General features: G+C 39.9%; 1 protein-coding gene across 3 annotated transcripts in view; it reads right to left on the bottom strand.

Moving 5' to 3' along the window:
• The window catches only part of GREM2 (gremlin 2, DAN family BMP antagonist), a 48906-nt gene extending 26291 nt beyond the window's left edge, over positions 1-22615 (bottom strand). The window contains exon 1 of one of the 3 annotated variants that reach the window (XM_050950467.1): positions 22354-22615. Coding sequence is in view for 2 of the 3 variants with exons in the window: in XM_050950465.1 (XP_050806422.1) it covers positions 14068-14081 (14 nt within the window). In the remaining variant the exon portion in view is untranslated. Of the gene's footprint in view, positions 1-14067; positions 14165-22310; positions 22330-22353 lie in introns of those variants that run through there. The other 2 variants (XM_050950466.1, XM_050950465.1) reach the window with 2 other exon arrangements.
• Positions 22616-24861: the final 2246 nt, after the last annotated feature.

Raw genomic sequence — 24861 nt, 5'->3', positions numbered from 1 at the left:
GGAGTGCGCTATAAGTATAAGCTAAATGGCCAACTGTAGATTAGATGGAAAGAAGCCAAAAGCAAAACATGCTGCTATTTAATATACCACTTCTAAATCAAAGTCACTAATGACTCTGCTACATATGGCAATAGCATATATAATACAGGCAGGCCTGATCCAAACCCCAGATCTAGCTCAAAATGATTATTTGCACCGAGTTTGGAAGCAGACAGTCAGAAAATTGCATTAACAAAAAATGGTCATGTTGTCCTTATGCTGGAAAACACCCAAATCCCTCTCTACCTGTAACAGCTGTGGGCAGATTAGCAAGTCTCTGGTATGTGGCACAGTTTACTAATGGTGTAATCACAATGCTAATCATTTTCTCTCTTGCAATAACAGCTTTTTTTTTGTGAAAATGTATCTGATTAATTATTTTTGCTCTTTAAATTATTTGTCCCCCAGAAATAAGCAAAGCACCAAGAACTACAATTTGGAATGAAACTTCATTCTGAAAAACAAAAGGTCTGAACTGATATGTTTTGGACTTTCTGCTAATTTAGCTCAGCACTAAATCCCTGACAGTAACAGTCTATTGAATAAAACAAACAATCTCTTATTAATAAAAGTCTTTGGGCCAGATCCTCAGCTGGTGTAAGTCACTGTAGCTCCATACTCTGCTGATTTACACCATGTGAAGAGCTGGACCTTTATCAATAGCCTAATTACATGGAGTGCAATTTTGATGTGTTGGAGTGCTACACACCATTCTGATCTACACAATTACAGCTTCGAATGCCACTGACAAAATGCTATTTTGTAACATTTTTAGATAAGATAAGCAACAGCTAAATCTAAGGGAAGCATATTTTTTGTTTGTTTAATGTAAGTGATAATTTTAAGTAAAAAAAGGGAGCTAAATATGGTGAATAAGCTTCCAGATTCTAAATATAATTATTATTGATACACCGCTGTCATTATAAAAAAAAATTAGACAGGGAAGGCGTCTGTAGGACTTAAATAAAAGTAATATTTCAGATGGCAAGGCATGATCCTGAAGTCATAAATATACTAGAGGTGTATTTCCTTGGTTGTAGATGAAGAAGCAGCTGTGCAGCCCCAAGCACAAATAAGCATTGCTAACTACTATCTACAGAACCCCTAGGTGCATACATCACTTCTGTTTGCACTGAGTGGATGCGGCACAGAGTTCTGCAACTATTCCCTTGGATACTTAGATAAATTCACTTCATCCAGGCCCCTGCCTCTTTTGTGTTGGTTTTCTGCAAACATTCAAGCATTTTAAGTTTACTGACATGAATATTCTCTGAAAGCAGCATTAGAGTTTTGTATGAATGTACTTAAGGCTAGATGCTCAGCACAAAATAAAGGAACCATCACACAGCAACTAGCTTTACAAGTGTGCCATTTAAGTGGGAACTGCTCATGGATAAGACAGATTACAGACGTAGTGCAATCATTGAATCCTCATCCCATTGAAGTAAAAGGCAAAACTCCCTTGACGTCAGTGGGACCAAGAATTCACCTAAAGTGTAAATCTGCATAGATCCCTTGAAGTCAATGACTCTAGGTCATCAGTTTATACCATACACACTTGAATATCTCACACACTCATTAAAGCAGGGAAGACAAATAATACCATTTGAAATACATGACCAGTTTGTTATAAGTAACCAACACAATCTGAATAGCTAATGCTCACAGAGAATTTATGGTGATCAAAACAGAGCAAAAAAATGTTTGTCAGTGAATAATTTTAAACAACAATCAACTGGAAGACAACAATATCTGCTCACTGACATTCCAAAAGAAAAAGCAAGCTAAATTTTCTTAACCTTGTTACAAATTATTCATTCATTATATGCTTGATATCATATTTCTTCACTAGTCATTTTGGTTACTGTAAACTAGATTTTATTTTGGATTAGGCAAAAACAGACATTGGTATAATTTCAGAAAACTGGTGGCAATGGACTTGACATTTCCGCAAGAGAGAGAGCCCCAAATCCTCAAAGGAATTTAGGTGCTCAACTCCCACTGATTTCACTGGGAGTTTGGCCCAGATCCTGAAACGTATTTAGGCGCCTTACATGCTAGATTCATATAAGAACAGCTAAATTAGTTGGACCTACTCAGGACTTGAATGGGTGACCTCTACAAACAAAAAGGAGCATGAGTAATATGCATGTGTTTTTGTATCAGACTACAGCTGTTATTTTGTCTCTTATGTGGTGGTGTTAAAAAAAAATGGATGATCTGCTCAATGTTACGTTAATGCAATGTTACGGATGAGGTTTTAACCACTTGAGGATGAAGAAATTCGGTTACGCCCACCGCTTTGTGGAACGCAACAGTTATTTTCTGATGATGTGGTGGTGGAGGCGTGGGACCAATGGCAGGGGTGGCAAGTTTGTAGAAGTTTTGGGATTGGCCAGAACACCCGGAGCCTGCCCCCCTCAAACTCCACCCCCCCCCCACCTGCCTAAGGCTCTGAGAGGGAGTTTGGGTGCAGGGAGGAGGGTTGGCAACGCTACTGTAAAACCATCTACTCAATAGGAGAAGAGAGTGTTCAACATCTTACACAAATGACCATCCGGTTTCTCCCTGTTCTTCACCCTGATCATTCCATTCTCCCTTCACTGTAAACTCTATTGGATGCCTCACATGTAGATCCTAGAGCTTCCTGTTATGCCTTAAACTCTTCCTATGTAAATGTTTCCCTCAAAACATAGGGCCAGATCCTCAGCAGTTTTCAGTGGGGGCAATATGGATTTACACCAGCTGAGGATTTGGTGTAGGGTCTTTAATTTATTGATGGGAGAAGCTCAAAGGCTTAGCTTCAGTTTGACTAATAGACAACACTCTTGGGTGCTTATCTTAAGCTTATCCAAACTTTTCTGAACACATGCAGTAATTATAGGCATCACAACACTGACTTCCTGTTTTGTACAACTCTTCAGAGGCAATGTGATTTTTTCAGCAAATTGGCTGTAACAGGCAAATCATTTAAGCAAAGCAGAGCTGACCCTAATCTCTTGATGCAATACAAGTCCAGTATAAATGAAGAATTCAGAGACTGCACTGAAGGTTTGTAATACAGCTAATCTAGGAGTTAAATGGCACATTCATAGCTAGTCACTATATTGTTGTTTCTTATTTTGTGCTGAAACAAAATCCATTGATTTACTTTGCTTTGTGAAGAGCCCTAAATTAGCTGGGAGATCTCACCAGCTTCTGGAAAGGCTCCTCAACTCTGAACTACAATTAAGACTTTCTGACTGCCAGTGCCAGCCACCATTACCCGAGGAGGTTGAAGGTGGGAGAATAGCTATCTAGCTGTACTTTGGATCCAATTATATCTTAATACAGCTCTAAGTATTTTATCACCTTTAGTTCCAGGATGCAACTGAAACTATGCCTTAAAGTGATCTTCCCAAGTTGCACCTTTCCCTAGCAGCTGAAATGTCTCAGTAAGTATATCCTGGGACACAGAGCAATTAAGCAGCATTTTGCTGTACTTTTAATCAGCCCTTCCTCCCTTTCTCTTCTACCTCTAGTGTTATCCTCCCACAGCCTAAACAAGGAACAAAGACCAAAAACAAGAGAACAAAGAAAAGACTAGTGCAAGAAGCTTTAATTGATGTTAAATTACATGATTTAGTGTTTCTAAATGCCAGTATTTTACAGTTATACAAGCAAGACCCCAACAGATACATCTGGGCCAGATGCAAATTCTATATTTAAACACAACAGAAAGTCACTTTCCTTTCCCATATTTATATCAATGTTCTTCTGTGGCACGTTGCAAAATCTGCTCTTAAGGCTGAAACACTGCAAAAGTTCCTCATCCACATCATCTTTCCAGAAAAGACTGCCAGTTAAATATGGATCTTGCTCTAACAATGACAAGGTGCCTACCAAATTCCTAATCTTTGGGGCCTCAGCCTGTTTCTAAAGTCAATGAGAGTTTTGCCATTCATTTCTGTGACAGCAGGATTGCACTTAGAATCACAGAATCATAGACTTTAAGGTCAGATGGGGTACTGTATTATTTTTAAATGTTTCTACCTTTTAAAATCGATTTTAATTCCTAACAGGGATGATTAACTCTAATGGTCTCAAAATTCCAACATATTTGAATGGTCCCATTTCAAAGGAGCAAATAAAGGTCATATTTTGTTTTTAATTAACTGATATTATGAATTGGCCTATGTGTGTGGCACTGAATGACAATGGCCTACACTAATCCTGTGATATCAGATGGTGATTGCAGGTGTGTTTCTAGGGGACTAGTGTCTGTAGTACCTCAGAAAGGACTCATCATCACTACGATGGGAACTGTTGGCAGTTTCAGCTGACAGGCTAGGAATTGAATGGGAATGGTTATTAACGACCTTCTCACCCCTCAGAGATGCAGCTTCTCTCTCCTCAAGAAGAGGTGGTTTGAAGTAAAAGCTTGCAGGGCTGCACCTGAAGTTTTATTAACTAATATACAGCTGTTATACCAAGAGAGACACCTGCCTTCATCATCAGTGACAGCCAACACCAAGGGAGCCACCAGCAAAGCAGGACTTAGTAATGGGTGTAACTAGTTTGTCACTACGTGGCCAGTGTTCCTTCTTTTTTTTTTTTAATTGGTGTGGTGTTCATGTTCTTATGACTTGACGTTGGTAATTACCTGGATTTTAGAGACTGCCCTGCACAAGGGGAAAGATGGGGCATTGTGAATGGGCAAATAGGAAGTGACACACACCTCTGAACACCATGTGAGGACTGAACAGGATACAGATCTCAGCAAGTCTTAAGGTCAGGTTTTGCTCTGAAAAGGGACTTTAAAACTATCAGCATGGAGTCCCATATTCATTTGCTCTCAATGTCAAACCTGCTCAATTTACTGTGACTTTTCTGTCGCTGGCCCTCCAAAGTTATCCTAAGATTGGAAAGCCAAGCTAGATTCCTTCTGATTCACATGTCACCAAAAACAGACAGAGATTTTATAGTTGGAACTAGTTTAAAGTTCTCCTGGGGATACATTTGGCATCATAGAATCCTGCTCACTCACTCTTAGCTGCATTGCAAAGCAGAACTCTACCACAACTATAGACATTTTCAGTCAAGTAAGCAAATGCCAACTCTAATTCTAAATACACATGGGGAGAAGAAGATGCCATTTTCACATTGAAAACCTATGTATAACTGCATTTTAACTAAGGAAAGCTCTTAAGCACATGCTGAACTATGATGAACTTAATGTCAATGGGGCTCAAACATAAGCCTAAAGTTCAGCATGTGCTTAAGCGCTTTGTTGAATAGAGATACTTTCCTGAATTGAGATCTAAATGGGGGAAAACTCATAATAGTCCTTTTTTTAGAAGCAGATTTCATAACTAAATACATAAGGACTGATTCTGCTTTAAACCCATGTAAATAAAGAGCAAGTCCATAGAAACCAGTGTGAAACAAGTGCAAGGAGAAGTGAGAACAGAATCAGACTCTCAGTATAGTTTGCAAAAATGCTGGTTGTAAGTTTTTGCTTCTTAATCATTATACTTGCACATATCTGCTTATCTGACTCTGGGCTCTTCAGTTCCTTGATCAGTTACAGGATTAACCTACCACAGTTCTTAGCTATAGTTTAATTTCTATATTTGGGAGGATCAGGGACCAAATAATACAGCTCTAACTTCTGGATTTACCACTTGTTAGTGGTACTTAAAATCAGAAATAAGTTTACGTGCATTATTTAGTTACCCTTAATTTTTTTGTTTTAACTTCATTATTTGCCATGTTTACCAGTTATCACTTAAAAAACAACTCCCCCTCAAATTACTGAATAAACAGAACCGAGCACTTTTATGTAACTAAATCATGTATCCCTGGTTTTAAATACATAAACATGCAATTCACACAACAAAAAAATCCAGCACTAAAGCCTGTCCCCTTTGCCCATCTGCCTAAGCACATTCCACTCACATTTAACCATCCCCATTCACTCTGTTGCTCACCTGGGCTTGACACACTCAACGCTGTACACTGCACAGAGGCTTGGGAAGTAGCTCAGATTTTATGTTCGCTGCACAGTGTCTAGATGTCTGTGTTTCTGGGGCAAGTTGCTTGTAGTAGCCTAGAAAATAATTGTAATGGCTCCAAGCCAGAGCTCTGTTGTGAGTGTTGGGAGCTGCTCTCACCTTACACAGCCCACATGGAGAAAATGACCTGAACCCACAGAGCTCCTGGCATTGCTGCTCGCTCCCCTTCCCCCAAACATAATTCTGTGTCCCCTAGAAGACTATGGTTATCACTTGGCCAACATTTGACTGGCCTGGCTAGGTTTTTGTTTGTTTGTTTTTTTTAAATGGATTTGCCAGAAAAATATTTTACTTTGCCATGTTTATTTTACGTGGGTCTAAAAATCTGCATTATTTTGCACAAAGCAGTCGGATAGCTAATGTTAAAAGTTTCTGTGTTCAGTTAAAGACGCTGCAGTGTTTCCACTTCCACAGTTTAAAGCAACAACAGATCAAAACTGCTGAGAATACTGCAGCTGGCTGCCCACCAACACGCAAGAGCACCACATGTGTGTGGGGGAGAAGGTTTGAGCCACATGAGAGTGAGAAGAGGTGCGATTTGTCTCATCTTGTGTATGTTCTCTCTCTGGATACCATAAGTGGCTATGGGGGGGGGGGGAGGTGTTGCGGAGTTGCCTTGGGATTCTGGTTGCCGCAATCTTGCCTTGTGGCGGGAAATGCCTTTTCTTTTTGCATTTCCAGGTTGGTAACCATATAGGCCGGCTGGGGTGGCGAGCAGCAACACCAGGCGCTCTGTGCGTCCATATCAGTTTCCCGACCCGGGTTGTGCTGCGAGGCATCAGGAACGTCTCTTCTGCCCTCCCCTTATGCAGCCCACACAGGGAAACCGACCTGGACACACACAGCGCCTGGCATCACCGCTTGCTCTCCCCCACCCCCAATGTTCCTCCGTGGGGAGGAAGCAGGGCCAAATAGAAGGGAGAAATCTGGTTGCTCCCTACCCCGCCACATCACCCCTGTGACATTCAGGTGGGGGAGGTAACACCCACCCCCATTACTGCACAGATTACCACTCCCCACCAGCAGCCTCTGCTAGTACATAAGTAAGGGGCTCACTTACTCATCACAAAAAAGCAAGCCTTGTTTGACCTGAAATTACTCCATGAGCTAATAAAAGTCCCTTTTGGGAGCAGAGATTCAAGTAAGAGACATTTTCCCCAGGGATGATGAAAATACTGAATGGGATGGATCTCCAACAGTTAGGTGGTTTCTCCACAATTGAAATTTTCCACAGGAACATTTTTCAATTTTCTTTTGGGAAAAATCTTAAAAATATATTTTATTTTGGGAATCCCAGCAAGCAGCTTCCTGGGATCAGTAAATTGGGTACCCCATGCCCCCCCCCCATCTCTTTTGTGAGCGGGGCTCCCCAGATGGGCTACATCTCTGAGGATACAGTACAGCCTCTCCTCTGGCTGAACCATTGTGACTCACCAGGGGAGTTCCATTGTCACTGTGCATCATGGGAGATGTGGTCCAACCCAGGAATCAAGGCTATACCGGAGGGGAATGAGGTACACAAATGCAACTCCCATGATGCACTGTGGCAGCTCTGGTAGATGTAGTTCAATGTTGAACTGACCCAAAATGAAATATTTCAATTTGGAAATGTCACAGCAGGCCAATGGCAGGGAGGAGGCATGGCCAGACTACTGTGTGCTCTGCCAATTCTCTGCTTCCCAGAACTTGCACACAGCCAAGGCGAGCAGTATCAGAGCAGCTCTAACTTACAACTGGGGCTAGACTGAACCTGGCTTCTCCTGAATATGGGGAAAGCAAAGATGGTGTAAACCACTTCTGTCTGCTCTGCCCTATGTTCACCTCAGGAAGTTAGCAACTGAGAATCAGGGCCTCTATTTTTATCTATAAAGGGACTTTTTTTTTTTTTTAAAACAGAGACTGAAACACAGTCATCCTCTACCAGTTCAAATACTATGAAAACGAATATAAGTGTAATGGTCCAAAAGATATTTCATCTACTGTACTTAAAAGCTTTCTAAACAACGCACAGCTATGCTATAGAAATGTCAGAAATATGTTCATTTCACTCTTTGATGTCCTTTCTTCTACAAAAGAACTTCTGTTATTTCTTGCGCCTCCAGAGGACAGAAAATTAACAACATATTTCACAGCTAAAAACATTTAGACTGGCACGGACGTGGGTATAATATGGAAATTTGTATGTTCTTACACAATACTGTAAATACACAATATCCTGTCTACAGTATTACAGTACATATGGGTAAAATTCAAAGAAACATTGTATGACTTCTTCTGACATACAGAATGTAAAGAGAAAACAATTTCCAATACAAAATCTTCTTAAATAAACCATGACAAAATGCAAGAATAAAATACATACAAGGACATTCTATGGGGGGTGGAGGGGAATCCTGTGATAAACCACATCATCTGAGCTATCATGATAATCTCTCAACACTGGGCTAAATTCAGCCTCTTGTCAGAATTTTGTTCATGTCTCTGAGATAGAATGTGGGTCCAGAGCTATTACGCTAACCAGTTGTGAGTGTGAAGAAACAAGCAGCTGGGCTCAAGCTCTGCTGCAAAAGGCCAGTGGGGAACTGGAAGATTTCTCTCTCTCTCTCTCTCTCACACACACACACACTTCATACATAATAAGGGAGCTAAATTAGAGAGACATCCCACAGAACTGTGGCTGAGATTTTCAAAGCAGGCTGTGGATGTATTTTTCCATCACAATTAATAGGAGGCATGATATACTACGTTATCTACATTGGCTGTCTTGTCAATTTCCTGGCTCCATGCTGGAGCCAGGAAATTGAGAAGAAAGCTGGACAGCTAGAGCCCAGCTCCGCCTGGTTCCCCACTCTCAGCTGGGCTGCTGCCTGGAGGCTCCCCACTCAGGGAAGCCTAGGCTGCTGCGCCTCCTCTTGCTCCTCTCCCCCACCCCCCACTCTCAGCTAGGATCATGGAGATGAGAAGCCCAGAAACTACCCACCTCCCTCCCCAACCCCTACTTAAGATCCAGGAAAGGGTGGGGAAGCCGGACTACCAGCAGTGCACGGCACAGAGCTGACAGCCTAGGTTCTCAGTTCCCCGCACTGCCCCTCCTCAGTCAACGAAACTGCTCCTGGTGAGAGCATGCACCACCGACAGAAGGAGGTTAGCGTGGACATAGGTCGATTTAGGGCTGTCTTGTAGACATGCCGTAAATTACTTAGATGCCTATGTCACATTTTCAAAAGCGACTTAAGCACTCAGGAACCTAGGTCTCACTGAGAGACACTTTTGAAAATGGGACTGCGCCATTCGAGTCACTTAGGCCTAGATTTTGAAGGTATTTGTGTTTCTCCACTTGGTGCTGCAAAGCCTAAGTGACTTGCCCAAGGTCACACAAGAAGCCTCTGGCAGAGCAGGTAACTGAATCTGAGGCTAGCACGCTAACCATTCAGTCACCATTCCTTCTCAGCTCACTAGCCCACCTCAAAATCTGTGCAGGACAGCAAAGTGGGGAAAAGCGGGGGAGGGGTAGGAAGGAGAGAAAGGGGAAGGTGGCTTCTTATGCACTGCTCAATCTCATGCATCCCCTCAGAGATCAGACATAAAATCGAGCCTTTACATGTTGCTCAGAGGATGTGCTAGCATCAAAATGCATCTGTCTGGAATATCCAGGATTCTGTGTCCTCACAAAAAGCAATAAGGCTCCTTTGGTTAAGTTATCCACGTATGGAGCCTTTATTAGAAGTTAGCCCTCCCTTCCATGTGTGTCTAATAGACACATTTTAAGTAAATGAAGTAAGCTGATAGGGGAAGGTGACCCAGACTGAATGGCGATGTCGCAGTGATTCTTTGGTGGTGAAATTTTGCTACTTGATTCTCCAATACAACATGGTTCTAATCCTATAAACAAAAACAACAGGAATGTGACAGGGAAAGTAGCCAAAAATCCAAGCCATTAGCAGGTATGAGAAAGTTCCCCTGTAACAGGAGCTAGTGAAAGCTACATATGTACAGCCAGCCTCTTTGCAGCTATTCTCCAACACAAATAGTTGCAGTCTGAAAAGCAGATTAAAAAAAAAATCTGCCCAACATTCCTTTTATTTCAGCTGGCCATCCCTAACTGTGACTCAGTATCAGGGAAATAGTTGTTTAAATCCTCTCCTGATGTGCAGAGTCTCTGTCTCAACACAGCATGAGGACGAAGGTTACTAAATGGTGACAAAGCTAAATCATCCCTAAGGGATAAAGTTACTTATTCACTATTGACTTATCTGCCAAGAACTAAACACACAATTAATACTTCCAAACCTTACTCCATTTGAAATCTATTACCAACTAAAAAACTGAGTTAGTTTTCTTTTCCCACACTAAGCCAGCACACTCTCTCAGTAATGGATCCCACTTCATTTGCTCATCAAATGTATCTTAATAAAGAAGTGGTGAGTTAATGGCAGGTGGTGGGTATGCCTCCTCTCCCTTCCTCCTCCTCCCGCACCCTCCACAGGGGAGCTGGCAAATCTTTAGATGTGGTTCGATCTATATATCCACTTAGAGCTAGACAGAAATAAATAAAGGAGTGAGTGGCAGCTAGCTATATTTCTTAGGGAATGTACTCAGCTAGGATAATGACCGATCTCTGAATCAAGAGATCGGTGAATGAGTGACTGGAATAGTTTTATTTTATTTAAAATGCTAAAGGGACAATCTCAAGTTAGAATCATATTGGTATATAAATGCATTCTCTTACTAATAACCTCTTAGAATGTTCAGAACTGTAAAAATCAAGCTTGTTTTTCACTCTTCACATTTGTTTACTTTTTGCATTTCTATTTATTTTCATTTGTCTAAAAATGCAAAGCTTAGTTAGATTTATTCTCAACTAATTTTCTGGCTCTCAGGAACTGATTGGATAGTTTTGGGTTGCAAATACTGCAAGAGAATGTCATTAACTTAAAAAAAAGCCATCTGAATTTTAAAAATAATTGAAATAGTTCCGCTGATATTGATTTTTGTAAATCAGTTTCATATAACCTACATTTTTAGACAAATGTATGTCCCTTTAATTTTCCTAACCTCTTCTAAAATAAACAAGCTTTCTCTGAGATTTCCAGAAAGAACATACGCTTCAGACTAGTCATGCTATCCATAGAATGCCTTTTCTGCTCCATGCAAATAAAGATGAAAGTGCATTTATCTTACAATAAATAAGGTAACTCTCAAAGAATGAAGTTCAGTAGTGCTAATGCAGCTCTTTACAACACTTCTACTTATGATGCCTCTCGTGGGGCAATTTCAGGTCTCAAAATATCTGTGCTGGTCTCAAGCAAATGTGGGGTTAGATTCCAATCTCACACCAGTATAAATCTGCAATAAATCATGTAAACTGAGGGAATTTTTCCAGATTTAAACCAGCACAATTCCTATTCAAATCTGAGCTTTTACATAGCTGCTATGGGATGAATATGGTTTAGATTTTGAAAGTTATCTGTTTGTACACAACATGGTCAGTTGGGAGCCTCCTTTTATTTCCCTATTTTGTGGAATAGTTAAGTATAAATGTCATGCAATTAAGCATCTGAAATATGAAACACTATACAGTAGTTCAACAATTATTTATTCCCAGTTTATGTACTAATGTTATATCACCCCCAAAACTACAACAGTTCTAATATCAAGTTCTCTACTTACCCTAGTGAGCGCACACACAAAATGCATCATATAGGCGACTACTGAGGACAAACTACAATGGAAGACTTGGACTGCATCTGATCAGAAACAACTTAATAATGGAGAAGAGCAGATCAGTACACAGTGGAATTTTCTACTTGCTTAGGTCCATCATAAGTCACATAAAAAATTATGATTTAAGTTTTATGTAAGGGATCCATAGATATTATTCTGGCCCTCTGAATAGGGATGAAATTTATTCAGTATGTGGAGCAACCTGACAAATTTGCATGGATATTCATACCTCTAAACTTTTTTGTAAATCAAAACATTATTTTTACAAATAGGTAGCCACAACCTGATAGGTAGATGTAAGTTCTACGTACCCCATTGTAGTGATCAATTAACAAGTGGATGATAATATGGAATGTCTTTTTTTTTTTAAATGACATGTTAAATGTTACAGGGGACCAGAATGTTTTTTCTTTGGAGGGCAAATCACTAAGTTTATTAAAAAAAAAAAAATACAGATCACAGAATTAACCTGTTTTGTTGTTCAGAAAATCTGGTCAAGCTAATCTTTGATTTGTCCCTTCTCAAACCACTCTTACCTAATAGCTTCCATTCCTAGGCCACTGAACCTCTGTTGCTGTTCTTCATAGAAACTCCTCTCATCAATAATGTGGTTTTCAGAGATATCATAGCAGTAGTTTGCACGTCTCAAGAGAGTGTCTTCTGTGTGAGGGTCTCAGAGTGCTTTGCAAACATTAATAAATTTAACCTCACAATGTCTCTGGAAGATAGGATACGATCCCCATTTTACCGATTAAGACTAACTAACCATGAAGATGACAAATGACTCTCCCCAAGATCACACAAGAAGTCTATAGCAGAGTAAGGAATAAAGCCCAAGACATCTATGTTTCAGCCCTCTGTCTTAACCACAAACAAGCTGAGGTTCAGATTTCACACTGTTATAGGGAAAATGTGCTTGCACATTGTGATACAGGACTGGAGCCTCGGAGAACAAGGAAAATATCGTCATTGCTCATTCTTAAAATGTTTAACACTTGGTATAAATCTTTGCTCTAGCTGTCTCTTAGCTATTAATTTTGCGACTGACTGATATACCTGGCACATCAGACAAGCAGCGCTGACTCCACATACGTCACTATGCAATATTAGCATAGAGCACAATTGCAGAATTGCACAAGAATGGTAGATGTACCACTAAAAACCAAATGGTTTAGTAAAAACTGAAGGTTTATGTCATGGAGGTAACTGAAACTGGGTATGAGGACAACTAGTATTAACCACTAGATGCCTTGTAATCTCAGCCTGATGTGCCACATGCTAGCAATACACATTCAGGTTTTTGGTCCACCTTTTTCGAACGTTACTTGTAATTCTGGGTCCCTCATTTTTTGGTGCCCATCTTGAAACACTTGATGGGTGGGTACTCAGCACTTCTTGTAAAAAAAAAAAATCACTTCTTTAAAGTGTCTCCCTGTGCGCACCTAAAAATTGAAGAAACTAAAACCATGTGTCACTTTTGTGTAGGCTTTTCTGCCAATAGCGGAGTGGGAAGTATTGGGGTTAATACACTTCAAGATTTTGAAGATGCCTAAATTCCATCATTGAGAAAAAAAAAAAATTGGACGAACATCTCAAGTGCCTTATGTCTTATCCATTCAGCAACAGTAACAGTTTTTGTCAACCATGTCCAACTGCTAAATGTGTAGTTATGAGTAAATAAAGCCAGAGGCTCCAATTTTGTTCAAATGGAGGAGCAGAACTGGCAACTTGCCGGAGCCTTGGGTTGCAATTTGCACATAATGGAGTAGATTAAATATAGGAATGGCTGCAATCTGAAAATGCAGCCACATGGAAAAGTTCAAATATGCAGCACTCCATCATAATCAAAGAAACCTGTGGCTGCCTATATTTTTAATCTGCAGGTGGCACTGCACAAGCCAGTTTTTCTGAAGTGCTCAGGCTCCCTTATCTCCTGTTTATGTTCCCACATTAGATATACAGATTTTCAAACATGCACAGCACCCAACAGTTCCCATTCAGAACATCAGGTGCTGAGCACTAGAAAATATGTTCCTACAAGTCCCAGAAAACAACATTCTGTCTTCATCTGAGCAATATCACTAATATATAAATAAATCAAAGTGAGTCCTCCAATCTCCATTAGCAGCCTCTCTGATGGCCCAGAATTTTACAAAGCTACCAGTGTGACACCATTCATTTTGGCAACCATTGTGACAAGAAAGCCTAGATCAGAGTCAAAGTGAATCAATAGCCCAAACCTCATCTTTACCTGGAGAAGATCATCTCTGGTCAAAGATTCTGCATATCTCCAGAGTCTATTTCAGGTGAGCATAGAACTCAGTCTAGATCAGGTAATTCTCCTCCTTAGTGCAAGTGACCTATTGAGATTGAGGAAGGTCTCTTCAGGCCTGGTTCTCCAAGGAAGAGCCTCGATTTCCATGCAATGTGCTGCATGTAGAATTTTCAGAATAGAGCTTAAAAACAAACCAACCAACCAACCACACACTATGTACACACACACACACCAGGTTCCTGTCTGCTATACATGGACATTAAAGAGACTATGGCACTTTCCATAAGAGTAGGGATTTGTCCATCACCAAAAAGATCTCCCCTCTCCTGACTTCTCCCACCATTACGTAGTGCATACACTGTGAACCAGTAGTCTGGCTGGCTGCTGCTTTGCTGGATAATCACCCTTCCATGGGCAGAAGCATCACGTCAGAGCGCAGATTCCTGTGGGTATTAATGCCTTCATTCTACAGTCATTATACTGTCTTTACAATAGTGCTTACTACTGGGGAAGGCCCACTGACAACTTGGGTACTTATGTATTACCAAGTTTAGTGCTAAGTGTTTACTGAATTTGTTAAGTACATGGGCATTGTTGCAGGGGGGGAGGGGGAGGGAGAGATGAAAAAGCCCTACATAAATATAAAATAATTATTACTACTAAGTCATCTTGCTACTGGATTCCCATCACCACTGATTTGTATGTAGGAAGTTATGTGGGATATGTCCCAGGAATTTTACCTAAATCACATTTTACTGAGTCTCAAAGTTATGCCCATTTATACATGCAAACATTTGATGACTTAACACCGTGCATTTGAGAATAGAAAAGAAGTCCTATGGCCTTATCTTCCTTTTAGAATTCACTCTCTATTTCACATATTGGCCATTGTACAAAAACAATCATTAATAACTACAAGGCTGGACAGCCATTGCTTCCCAACAGAACAGCCTGCCAATACTCTGTGGATATGGATATGGAGATAGATTGCTGTTCCTGCTTCCTCCAGGAAATCTTTTCCAAGGACCTACACCCTAGTCTAGCTTACTCAGATTCTGAAAATTGTTGTTTATGACTGTGGCTACAATCCTTGACCCAAGCAGCACTGCCAGGAATTAAACCACAGTCTATAGAGAGCAACAAGATCCATAAACTGGAGTTTTCTAGCATTGTTAGTCTACTATATGAGAGTGCTAATTCTAAGACACACAAGAGAGCTATGCCAGGATAATACTTCAGATGCTGCAAATCACGTTTATATTGTTAAACCTTTTAAAGTCTAGCATAGTTTTAAATGGATAGCATATCTGTTAAGAGGACAAAGTCCGAACTGCTAAATAAATAAAATGATGAATTTCCTAATACAGCTGGACAGAGTGTCCCTGCAAGTATAATATACATATATCAATTTCCTACTGAGCTAGCCCTGACTTTCAAATTTTCTTTAATCCTCTTATAGTAAACACAGTGCAGCGCTCTGGCAAACAACTGTAACATTCTGCCTGTAATATCATATTTGTCTGAAACAAAACCGTGAGCACAGAATGTGGCTTGACTTGGAATGGCACAATACACTGTTTTTCCAAAAGGAACTAAATGTTTTAGACAATAGTACATTTTAAACTGAAAAAAACCAAGACACTTTTTACAATGGGCAGAGTTGTCATTTTTGATAAGTATTCCAGACTGTGTTAATATGCACAATACTTTTAAAGGCAACTATAGAAACACTGAAATTGTCAACATTTTCTAGCTTGAAGCACTATACCTGGATTAAAGGATAATTGGCACCTTGTCAAAATTCCATATCCAATCATATATAGCAGCCTGTGGTAAAGCTTTTTGCTCAGTGTTGCCCTATAAAGAAGAAACATGTGGAGAAGAGGATATTTTTAAATGAAGGAAGCCAAGAAAGATTTATTATGGTCCAATTTGTATTTAAAAATCTCTCATCATTTAGAATGAATTTCTGATAGACAAAGGTGGAATTTATCTTAGAATTTTAAACAATGGCCTAAATTCATACCTGGTGTGATTTCATTTAAGACAGTTAGGTGAATTTGGACTATAGTGTCCATGATCTGAAGCTATTCTTCTGCCTTTGACTTTTCAATTTCTGATGAAGGATTGCATTTGCTCAACTGTCTAAGTGATTTGGCAAGAAGAGGGAGTCATTTCAGAATAGAGAAGGTTTAGACAAAACACACTGTATATTGCCAGCATTTTCACTGGTCTCCCACCTATTTTTAACTAAAATGAGTTTTCTTTCATAATCTATGTATGTGACATCTAAAGTCTTTGGTTACAGATAGGCTTGTGATGTCATAAATTCTGCATTATGACGTCACTGTGGGATCAATTTAAAGTGACAGATGGAAACATCTGGGAGAAAGCACATTTCTCCTTCTGAGTCTACATATGTTATTTATAAAGTGTCTATAACTTTGTCTCAAATTTGTTAAGTGTCATTATTTGAAGACTAAATGGGCCAAACTTGCTCCCACTGAAGTCTATGCCAAAATTTCCATGGTCATCAGTAGTGAACCATCAGGCCCAAAGTGTCAATTCTCTCCCCAGAGTAAGCCCCACTAACTGCAATAGGCTTTCACTAGGGATACATTTAGTCCAAATCTGAATGATAACTTCTCAATAAAAAACATGTGGCTGATTAACGGATCCATTCAATAATGCATGTGTTTGAACGTATTTTATTATATTTTCATTTAATACACCTCCTTGTTCCTAGGACCAGCATTCCGACCTGATGACCAGCTGCTGGTGCCCAGTACATTAATAGATCAGAAACTGGCACAAAGGAGGTGTGTCATATAAGAAGCGCATCTCTGGACTAAAGGCATTGGTCACCAGAAAGTTGGGTTGGTATGTATTTTGTATGAGTTTTTGCCTCCTCTGACACAACCCCTCTCTGACCTGCTCACCAAAATTTTAACATGGTTAGTTTCCAGATATCATTCACATGGAGATTGGCCAGTGTCCTGTTTATGGGCAACAGATTCTGCTCCATTTCAATCCAACAGGTTTTGGCTTCATTAGAAGTAAGATCTGGCCTTACGTTTGTACCAGGGAAAACTGTTTCTTGTCAGGATTATTTCTATAGTACACTGACAACACTTCTGTTTATCTTTCATTAGTGCTAAAGCAAAATATCAGACATTGCTTTACAATCCTTAAGTGCTATTATTATAGCAAGGTAGCAGAGTGGATAACTTGGAGTTGGAATCCATGATAGAACTCCATACAAACAAAGAAAGGCAGCTAGTTTTCAATGGATTATAAGATTAAGTTCCCTCAGACTTCAGAATCACAGTTCTAGCACTGGGTTGAATAATATTTTTCATGTCAACAATGTTTGTACAAGACAAAGTCAAGCATTTTGCATGAGCTCTCGGGTGTTCTCGGTGTTCTTTTTCACGTCACTGTTTAAATAAATTATAAAGAGAAGAGAGCTTTAATGTTGCACTGCTGATAAATCCATAGCATGAACGTTGTATTTGTGCTTTGGCTATCACACACTAGAGAAAGTTTTCAAAAAATGAAATTATGGGGGTGAATACTATATTTGCTTTTCTTAGGGTATTTCAATTATCCTAATTTCTGTCTTTAAAAAAAGCTTTCTAAGTCTGATATAACCAGAGACTGGTTATATCAGAGACTAGTTATAACTGATCTTTAGGAGGGTTACTGTACTTGGATAGATCAGAATCTTAATTCCCTTTGGTTTTCCTTATAACTGGATGAATTTCTTCAAATAAATGTCTCCTATATATGGATATTAAAATAATGTGAAATGGCAGGGGAGTTTATTATTTCCATTCCTTTGAAGATGACGTGCATATTAAAATTAGCATGACAATGGTGATGCAGTATCCAGGGAAAGCAGACTTTGCTAAATCTTCCAGTACCTCAGCAATAACCTGCCATTTATCACCGATTCACTCATATAAAGACCAGTGTTAAAAAAAAGGGGGGGGGAGGTAAAAGCAGGGAAGAACAAACAGTAGGCTTTCTATGGAAATAGCGAGTGGAATAGTCTTGCAAAGGTAACTACACCATTCATGACATTTAAATGTAGACTGTGTTATATTTTCATACACAAGCAGCAAAGCAGACTAACACTACAAGAATGGAAAAAGAAATCGTTCCTGTAAGAGACCACAGTGGGTTTCTCTCCTCTGAAGCAGGCTGCAGCAATTTTGAGAACAATGGGAATGGAGTAGATGATCTCTAGTCATAGAGCTGCTCCATCTTGAACATCTATGATTTTGCAATTACTGAATTATAATTACTAGGAATAGTCAGGACAGTCATTCTGGCATTCTTAGGTCAGCTATGAGGTTCAGCATTGACATCTCAGCTTTACATGTACAACTTAAACCTGGGGTATAGCAGAGGGTATATGCGCAGCATGTACAATACAGATATTTTGAAGGAGACACTATACTCACTGTTTTGCAGCACAACAGTTGTCCTCTGCTGCTGGATTAAAATGGTTTTGGTCCCCTAATCATAGGGCTGGTCAATTTTTGGTGAAAAGATCTAGTTTTCATTTAATAAAAAAAAAAAGAACTCAAATACCTCAAAACCAAAATGTTTTCGGTTTATGGCTGAAAACTGAAAATTTTCAAATCTGAAATGCCACGACAGTGCCTTCTGGGAGTCGAGGACTTCATGGCCCCAACTCTCCACTAGGGTCCATGCTCTGCAACCAGTCAATCTCCCATGATGTGCAACAGCCAGGAACCCCCAGAATGCCCTGCAGTAGTTCATAAAGAAGGGTGGCCATGCTGCATCATGGGTGACATAGTCTAGCCAGAGATCTTGGACTATAGGATAGAATGGAGTATGAGGCAACCAAACTAAAGTTCCAATAGGCAATATGGCACATTTCTGAATAGAATTTTCAGTCTTGTCAAATTTTTCCAACATTTCCAAATTGGAATTTTGGGGTTTTGGACAATATTTGTTGGGTTAGATTTTACACACACACACACACACACACACACACACACACCAATCTCACAAGCTCTCTTCAACAGCAGGATCTTGCATGAAGGACAGGGCAGCAATACAATTTAAAAGCAGTGAACCCTCTACCATTGGCTGTGGACTAAGGATGACAAGCATCAAACAAATAATCACTTAATCAGTCTTTCACACTCCCAAAACAAACAGGACATCACTGTTCAAATAAATTCTTATTGTATTGCTCGTCATCTAGCAGATTTACCTGCTGCCAGACGATAGATCTAAAGTCTTATAACAGAGTAATACATGTCAAATTCTCCCCTTTTAGCAGTGGGGAGAGACATGTGCAGAAGTGGAACAGGAAATGTGAAGAAGGCAGCTGTGATAGCTGCAGGCTCCTGTTCTGCTAACCTGGCAAAAACTCTTCCATAAGAAGAGGCTGTGTGGGCAGTGGAGCAAGACCCAGGGGGTAGCCATGCTCTCTGGGAAGGGAACCCAGAGTCTGCAGCAAGTTGCTAGGGCTCCAGGCTAGTCTGACCTACACTGACTCCCCCAAATGTGCAGCTGTAATAAGGAAGCAAATGGCACCATGATATATAATCCTGTTGTGCTGTTTTAGAGGAGAATAAGGGGGTTCCTGATCAACAAAGGGGTGTCACTCCCTAAATTCAGCCACAGACTCACAGGATTCAGTTTTGAGTTTCCTGCAGAATCCTTGGAATCCACCAGGTGTTTGTAAATAATTTTCTTCTGCTGTGGTTTTGTTTACCCAAAACACAGTTTACTTGGGTCTAGTGGGTTTACACTTTCATAAATTCTATCCCTGGCATCTAGATTTAGCTTTGGTCACCATTAGTCAATATTGCCCTAGATGCTCAGTGGACATCTCAGATATATTTTTTTCATTCAAATCTTTTCCATCTGACGCAGTGGAAGTAAAATAATTTAAATCCCTTCAACAGTAATAAACATTGCAAATTAAAAGTAGATTTTAAAGAGGGATGGAGGAGTGACTAAGGGCACCTGAAGTGACTGATTGATTGTATCTGTCTGAAATACAGGGGACTCCATCCTACATTGCTGGTTAATGGATTTTCAATTTGTGCATCTTTTCTATCTTCACTGTGATCAGACATGACTCTCCCTGTAATACTTCATACTTCCATAGCCCCTTCCTTCTGAAGATATCAAAGTGCTTAACTGTTATTAACAGATAAATCCTCTTCCCTGTGCAAAGCCCAAGTGACTGAACATTGTGTAAGAGGTTACTGTGGCAATCTATGAGGGTTGGGGAGAGTATAATCCACGCCATTCCTCCCCCAAACTCAACATATGGGGGGGTCACCAGCAGATCTACATAGTCATGGATAGACTGTCCATGCTTTACACCAAAGCCCCTCTCTAATCTAGCATGTATCAAACACTCATGCTTTGAACACTCTGAGAGCATTCAGCATCCTCAGTCACCCTCTCTTCATGGGCTGCAAAATCACACTGGTGCTGCTGCATTTAGGATCTTTCATTCCCTTCTTTGGGATGGAAGTAGAAGAGGAGGAGCATTTTTCCCCATGGGGAAACTGAGGCATGGAGAGGTTAAGCCCCATTCCCAAGGTCTGTGGCACAAACTGGAATAGAATCCAGATATCCTGAATCCCGGCATGGTATGCTGACCACTAAATCTTGTGTCTGTTAAATTAAGAAATGAATAGTGTAATCTAACTTATTTTTTGCTACAAAAATTGTTATTTTTCCCCCTCTGTAATTTTAATGTTTAAAAAGGAAGGAGTTCTAAGAAATATACTTCAAGGCTAACAATAAAAATATAATAATTAACAACAACTCAACAAACAGTTTTAGCAAATATTTTGGACAGTACTTGCTACTTGGCTTTAGACATTAAGAAGAAAATAAATCCCCTGCAGAAACACAGTACATGTTCTGTATTTGCATTGGTGGGAAGTAAATGAGCCTGAAGTGATGTTGATTTCATAGTGGCTTTGAATGCAGTAGCCCTGAAGTGGTTTGATATGCAGAGTGCTCATTAGGGCTCAGTGAGTGAATTCTGCTTGTTCTTGCACCTGTTGCTTGTTATTCAACAGGATTGTTTAGATTCCTAATCTAAGTTTTCATTATAGAAGCTACTCCTTCCACTGTTATTTGTACAGTTAAACTGTTAAAACTGAAGTTTATCCAACTATGTTCAACAGGACTTTAAGTTCAGCTTTTTGGGGGGTGGGGGAGTTCCTGAAAACAGAAGGTTTAACTTGTTATGAGCTGTTAATTTTGTCATCTAAAATCCACCAGAAATAAAAAGTTATATAACCACTTTTACAAACCTGTACTAAAAATAGGAGTCGCTCAGTCAAATGCCATTGCAATTTTTTTCTAAGACCTGAGACTTCAGTTTTGTCAGACCTATGTAAATGCAAATATTTCCATTGCTTTATCAGACAATCAAACAGGATCTCACTGTGAGACAGACATACACGGGTCTGTATTAGCATAATCCTCATTTGCAGGGGGAAAACACTGCATATATATTTCTAACTCATGACTATTAAAAAATAATAGTATTTGTTCTTGGAGCTGATCCCTCATGGGGTTTCATAATCACAAACCATAATTAACCCAAAGCAAAGAAAGAAAGGTACAAAGGGGCACAAGTCCCAGTTAGAGAATTTTTTCATGATACTTATACCCAAAGGATTTTTTTTTAAGCCATGCAGTTAACTTATCTTAGAATGCTGTTCAAAATAAAACCTAGATCGACAGACACCTGATAGCTTGCTCATATTAATTTAGTTGCATGCCTCATGGGAACTTGCCACATGAAGGACATATGAGCACAGTATACAATATTTAGAAAATATTAAGCTATTACTTTAAAATGATAACACTGCAACTTGCTTTGTACTGTAGATCATTTCAAACTGAATATGCTGAAGCTGGGCAATTAAGTTTTCACAAGGATATAACTATTGCACACACAGAATCACTTTAAAATGGGGGGGAGCTACAATCTGTTCTTTCCACTGATTATTGTGATTCTTCTTGCACTGTGCAAATTTAATACAGGAATAAGTATTGCTTCCTCAAAATCTGCAGAATGAATTGAGAGGTGAGGTGTAGTTTTTTTCTCCTTTCTAAACAGTAGAAAATGACAGAACTTTAAGGGGGGGGGGGAATGAATTCCTGCAAAAGAAATGATGTCTAATAAATGTGTAGTAACTAACATCAAATTCTTCTGCTTCAGATAAGCTCTGACGATCTCCATACCTGCAACCAGCTGAGGGGTTTTCTTCAGTTCCCTGCGTCCTGGAGGTTATTATATATCCAATGGAGTGATTAAGTGTAGTCTCCTGCTGCTGCTGCTGCTTCTCTCAGTTCTGACTCAACCAGGCTGCTGCAGATGCCCATAAGAGCTCAATTTAAAAGAGCTGCGAATGAGGAGCGCATGCCTTGCTTTGCAGGGTCTCAGGCTCGCTTTGGTGCAGACGTGAAAGGAACACTGGAGACTCAGCACTGACTCTTCTCAGGCACTGCCTGGGGATATCATCAAAGACTAAGCTTTCTATTGGCTCTGATCACCAAACAAATCACACCAGCCACCCTCTGCCTCCACCCGCCCCCCTCTCTACTCAGCGCTTGTTTCTCATCTAACCCACAAACATTACAGCTACAGACTCTTCAGTCGCTCGCTGTGTTTCTGCTTTCCTCCTTCCCCGCTGTGGATTTACAACCGTATGGTCAGCTCTACCATTTCTTTCAAAATCGGACTTCCAATCCAAGCTCTTGCAGGGAAATGCTCCCTGTACTAACCCACCCAAAAACAGCCCCTTTAGATCTTCTTCCTTTTATTGAAGGATCTGCAATGTTAAGAATACATGAAGGTTGTGATTGTGTGCAATGCTTGACATTCAAACACACTGGTTTTCTTGCCTTTTTTTTTAATCCCTTACTAGTAAAATTCAAAGCTTGCAGAGCCTAATTAGCTGGAGGACAAAATGGTGAAATTGTCAACTGAGTCAGGACAAAGTCTTCATGGCCTGTGTTTGCGTTGGTTTCCTTGTAGAATTTGGACTATTATTCCAATTTTTGTTTACTGAAGGAAAGGAAGCCATTTGTAATCTGCATCAAATAATGACACACAGAAAAAGAAACCATGATGCCAAAGCACTTCTTCCCTGAATCTGAATGTATTTCATCAGAGCAACTGAAATGACTCCTGCTTCCTGCTGGAATATTGGGGCTGCTATTTTTCTTTCATAGGATGGGGCAAGGTGGCTTGTAGGGTAGGATTCTTTCGCAGCCAGGATTTGTGCATGGTTTGGGTTCAATTCTCAGTCCTATCTTCTGAGAAAACAAGACAATGCCTTTAGTATGACTCTCTCTTTAAACAGGAGTACAGTCAACACAGATAAATAGGTTTCAGGGTCATAACCATGTTAGTCTGTATCTGTTAGTCTCTAAGGTGCCACAAATACTCCTGTTCTTTTTACAGATAAATAGGTTGTTTTGAGTTCTCTCGGTGCAAGAAGATGTTGTAATATTTCCTGTAAACATGTTGTCACAGTTGCCTATGAAAATTAGGGAGAACAGAATGTATCCATGATAACAGATGCATCCTTAATTTAGGCTATGACACATACTTGACTGGGGCTGTTGAATTAAGTAAGATGCATTGCTTGTCATTAAAAGTCACCATTTACCCAAATTTAGCACCCCATGGCATCTGAAATACAGGGAAATAGAATTCCTGGCATACACCTGTGTGCTAAGAGTGCGAAAATGCTGAGTCTGAAATGGTGCCCTCTGTAGCACTTGTTTCAGCAGTTACTCTTTATTGATCAGACTGTTAGATACTCTTGCTCATTCACTGTTCAGTATGTATAGGATTTGTCTAATGTATAGCATTTGTACTAATTTTTTTAATGAACTTTGGTTTTTTTCTGGCAAAAGTCAGAAAAAAATATAGGAAATAAAAGTACTGAGAAAATTTTCAAATAGCGATATCAAGAAAAAAACTACACTGGGATTTCATTCACCACTGGCCACTCCGGTTTTGTCAGTGTTGTGAACTCAATGGAGTTGCTCCACTGTAAAACAGGAATAATGCAGAAATTTGTCAAGGCCTTTGTTGTTAATTATTTTATTTATTGCATATCTTCCTCTCCATGGATGAAATCAAGTTATGAGCCTAGAGCCAAAGATGCATTTCCAGCCGCCTGGCTGACAGCACCTGGAAATGTTACACCAGCAAAACATCTGGTCAGTTGCCACTGCTATCTCTATGCCTCTGCTCACACTTATATTTCCTTGTTACTTCAAGAACAGCTGTATTTATTTCCTCCTTCATGTGACTGTTTCAAATTATCTTCCTTTCTCTTCTTTATTTCCCAAGTTACACAACAGTCAGTGTGCTGAACTGTCCGATTTTAAATGCAACAACTTCTCTTTCAGATTCTCTTGTGCTTGCCTCCCAGGACCAACTCTCTCCACACTACCTTTAAGCTGAGCAAAGCTTACCGTATCATCCTCGTGCATGAATGATACCATTTCCACTTTTTTTCCACTTTAATGAGTGATTGGTACTTTGTTTTTGGTTTTGTTTTTTCCACAGAAAATGATGAGCACTAGCTGAGGCAAAAATTTTCAGCCTGGCAGGCTGCTTTGGTAAGATCCATTGTACCACCCCTCTCTCAGTTCCCATTCATCTTGCTTATTGACACTACATAGATTTTTTTCCTTATGTCTTGCTTGGCAGTGAGAAAATGCTCTGAGTCT

Source organism: Gopherus flavomarginatus, chromosome 4 (genome assembly GCF_025201925.1).
Source record: "Gopherus flavomarginatus isolate rGopFla2 chromosome 4, rGopFla2.mat.asm, whole genome shotgun sequence".
NCBI classification, from domain to species: domain Eukaryota; kingdom Metazoa; phylum Chordata; order Testudines; family Testudinidae; genus Gopherus; species Gopherus flavomarginatus.
This window is presented reverse-complemented; position numbering and strand designations above follow the sequence as displayed.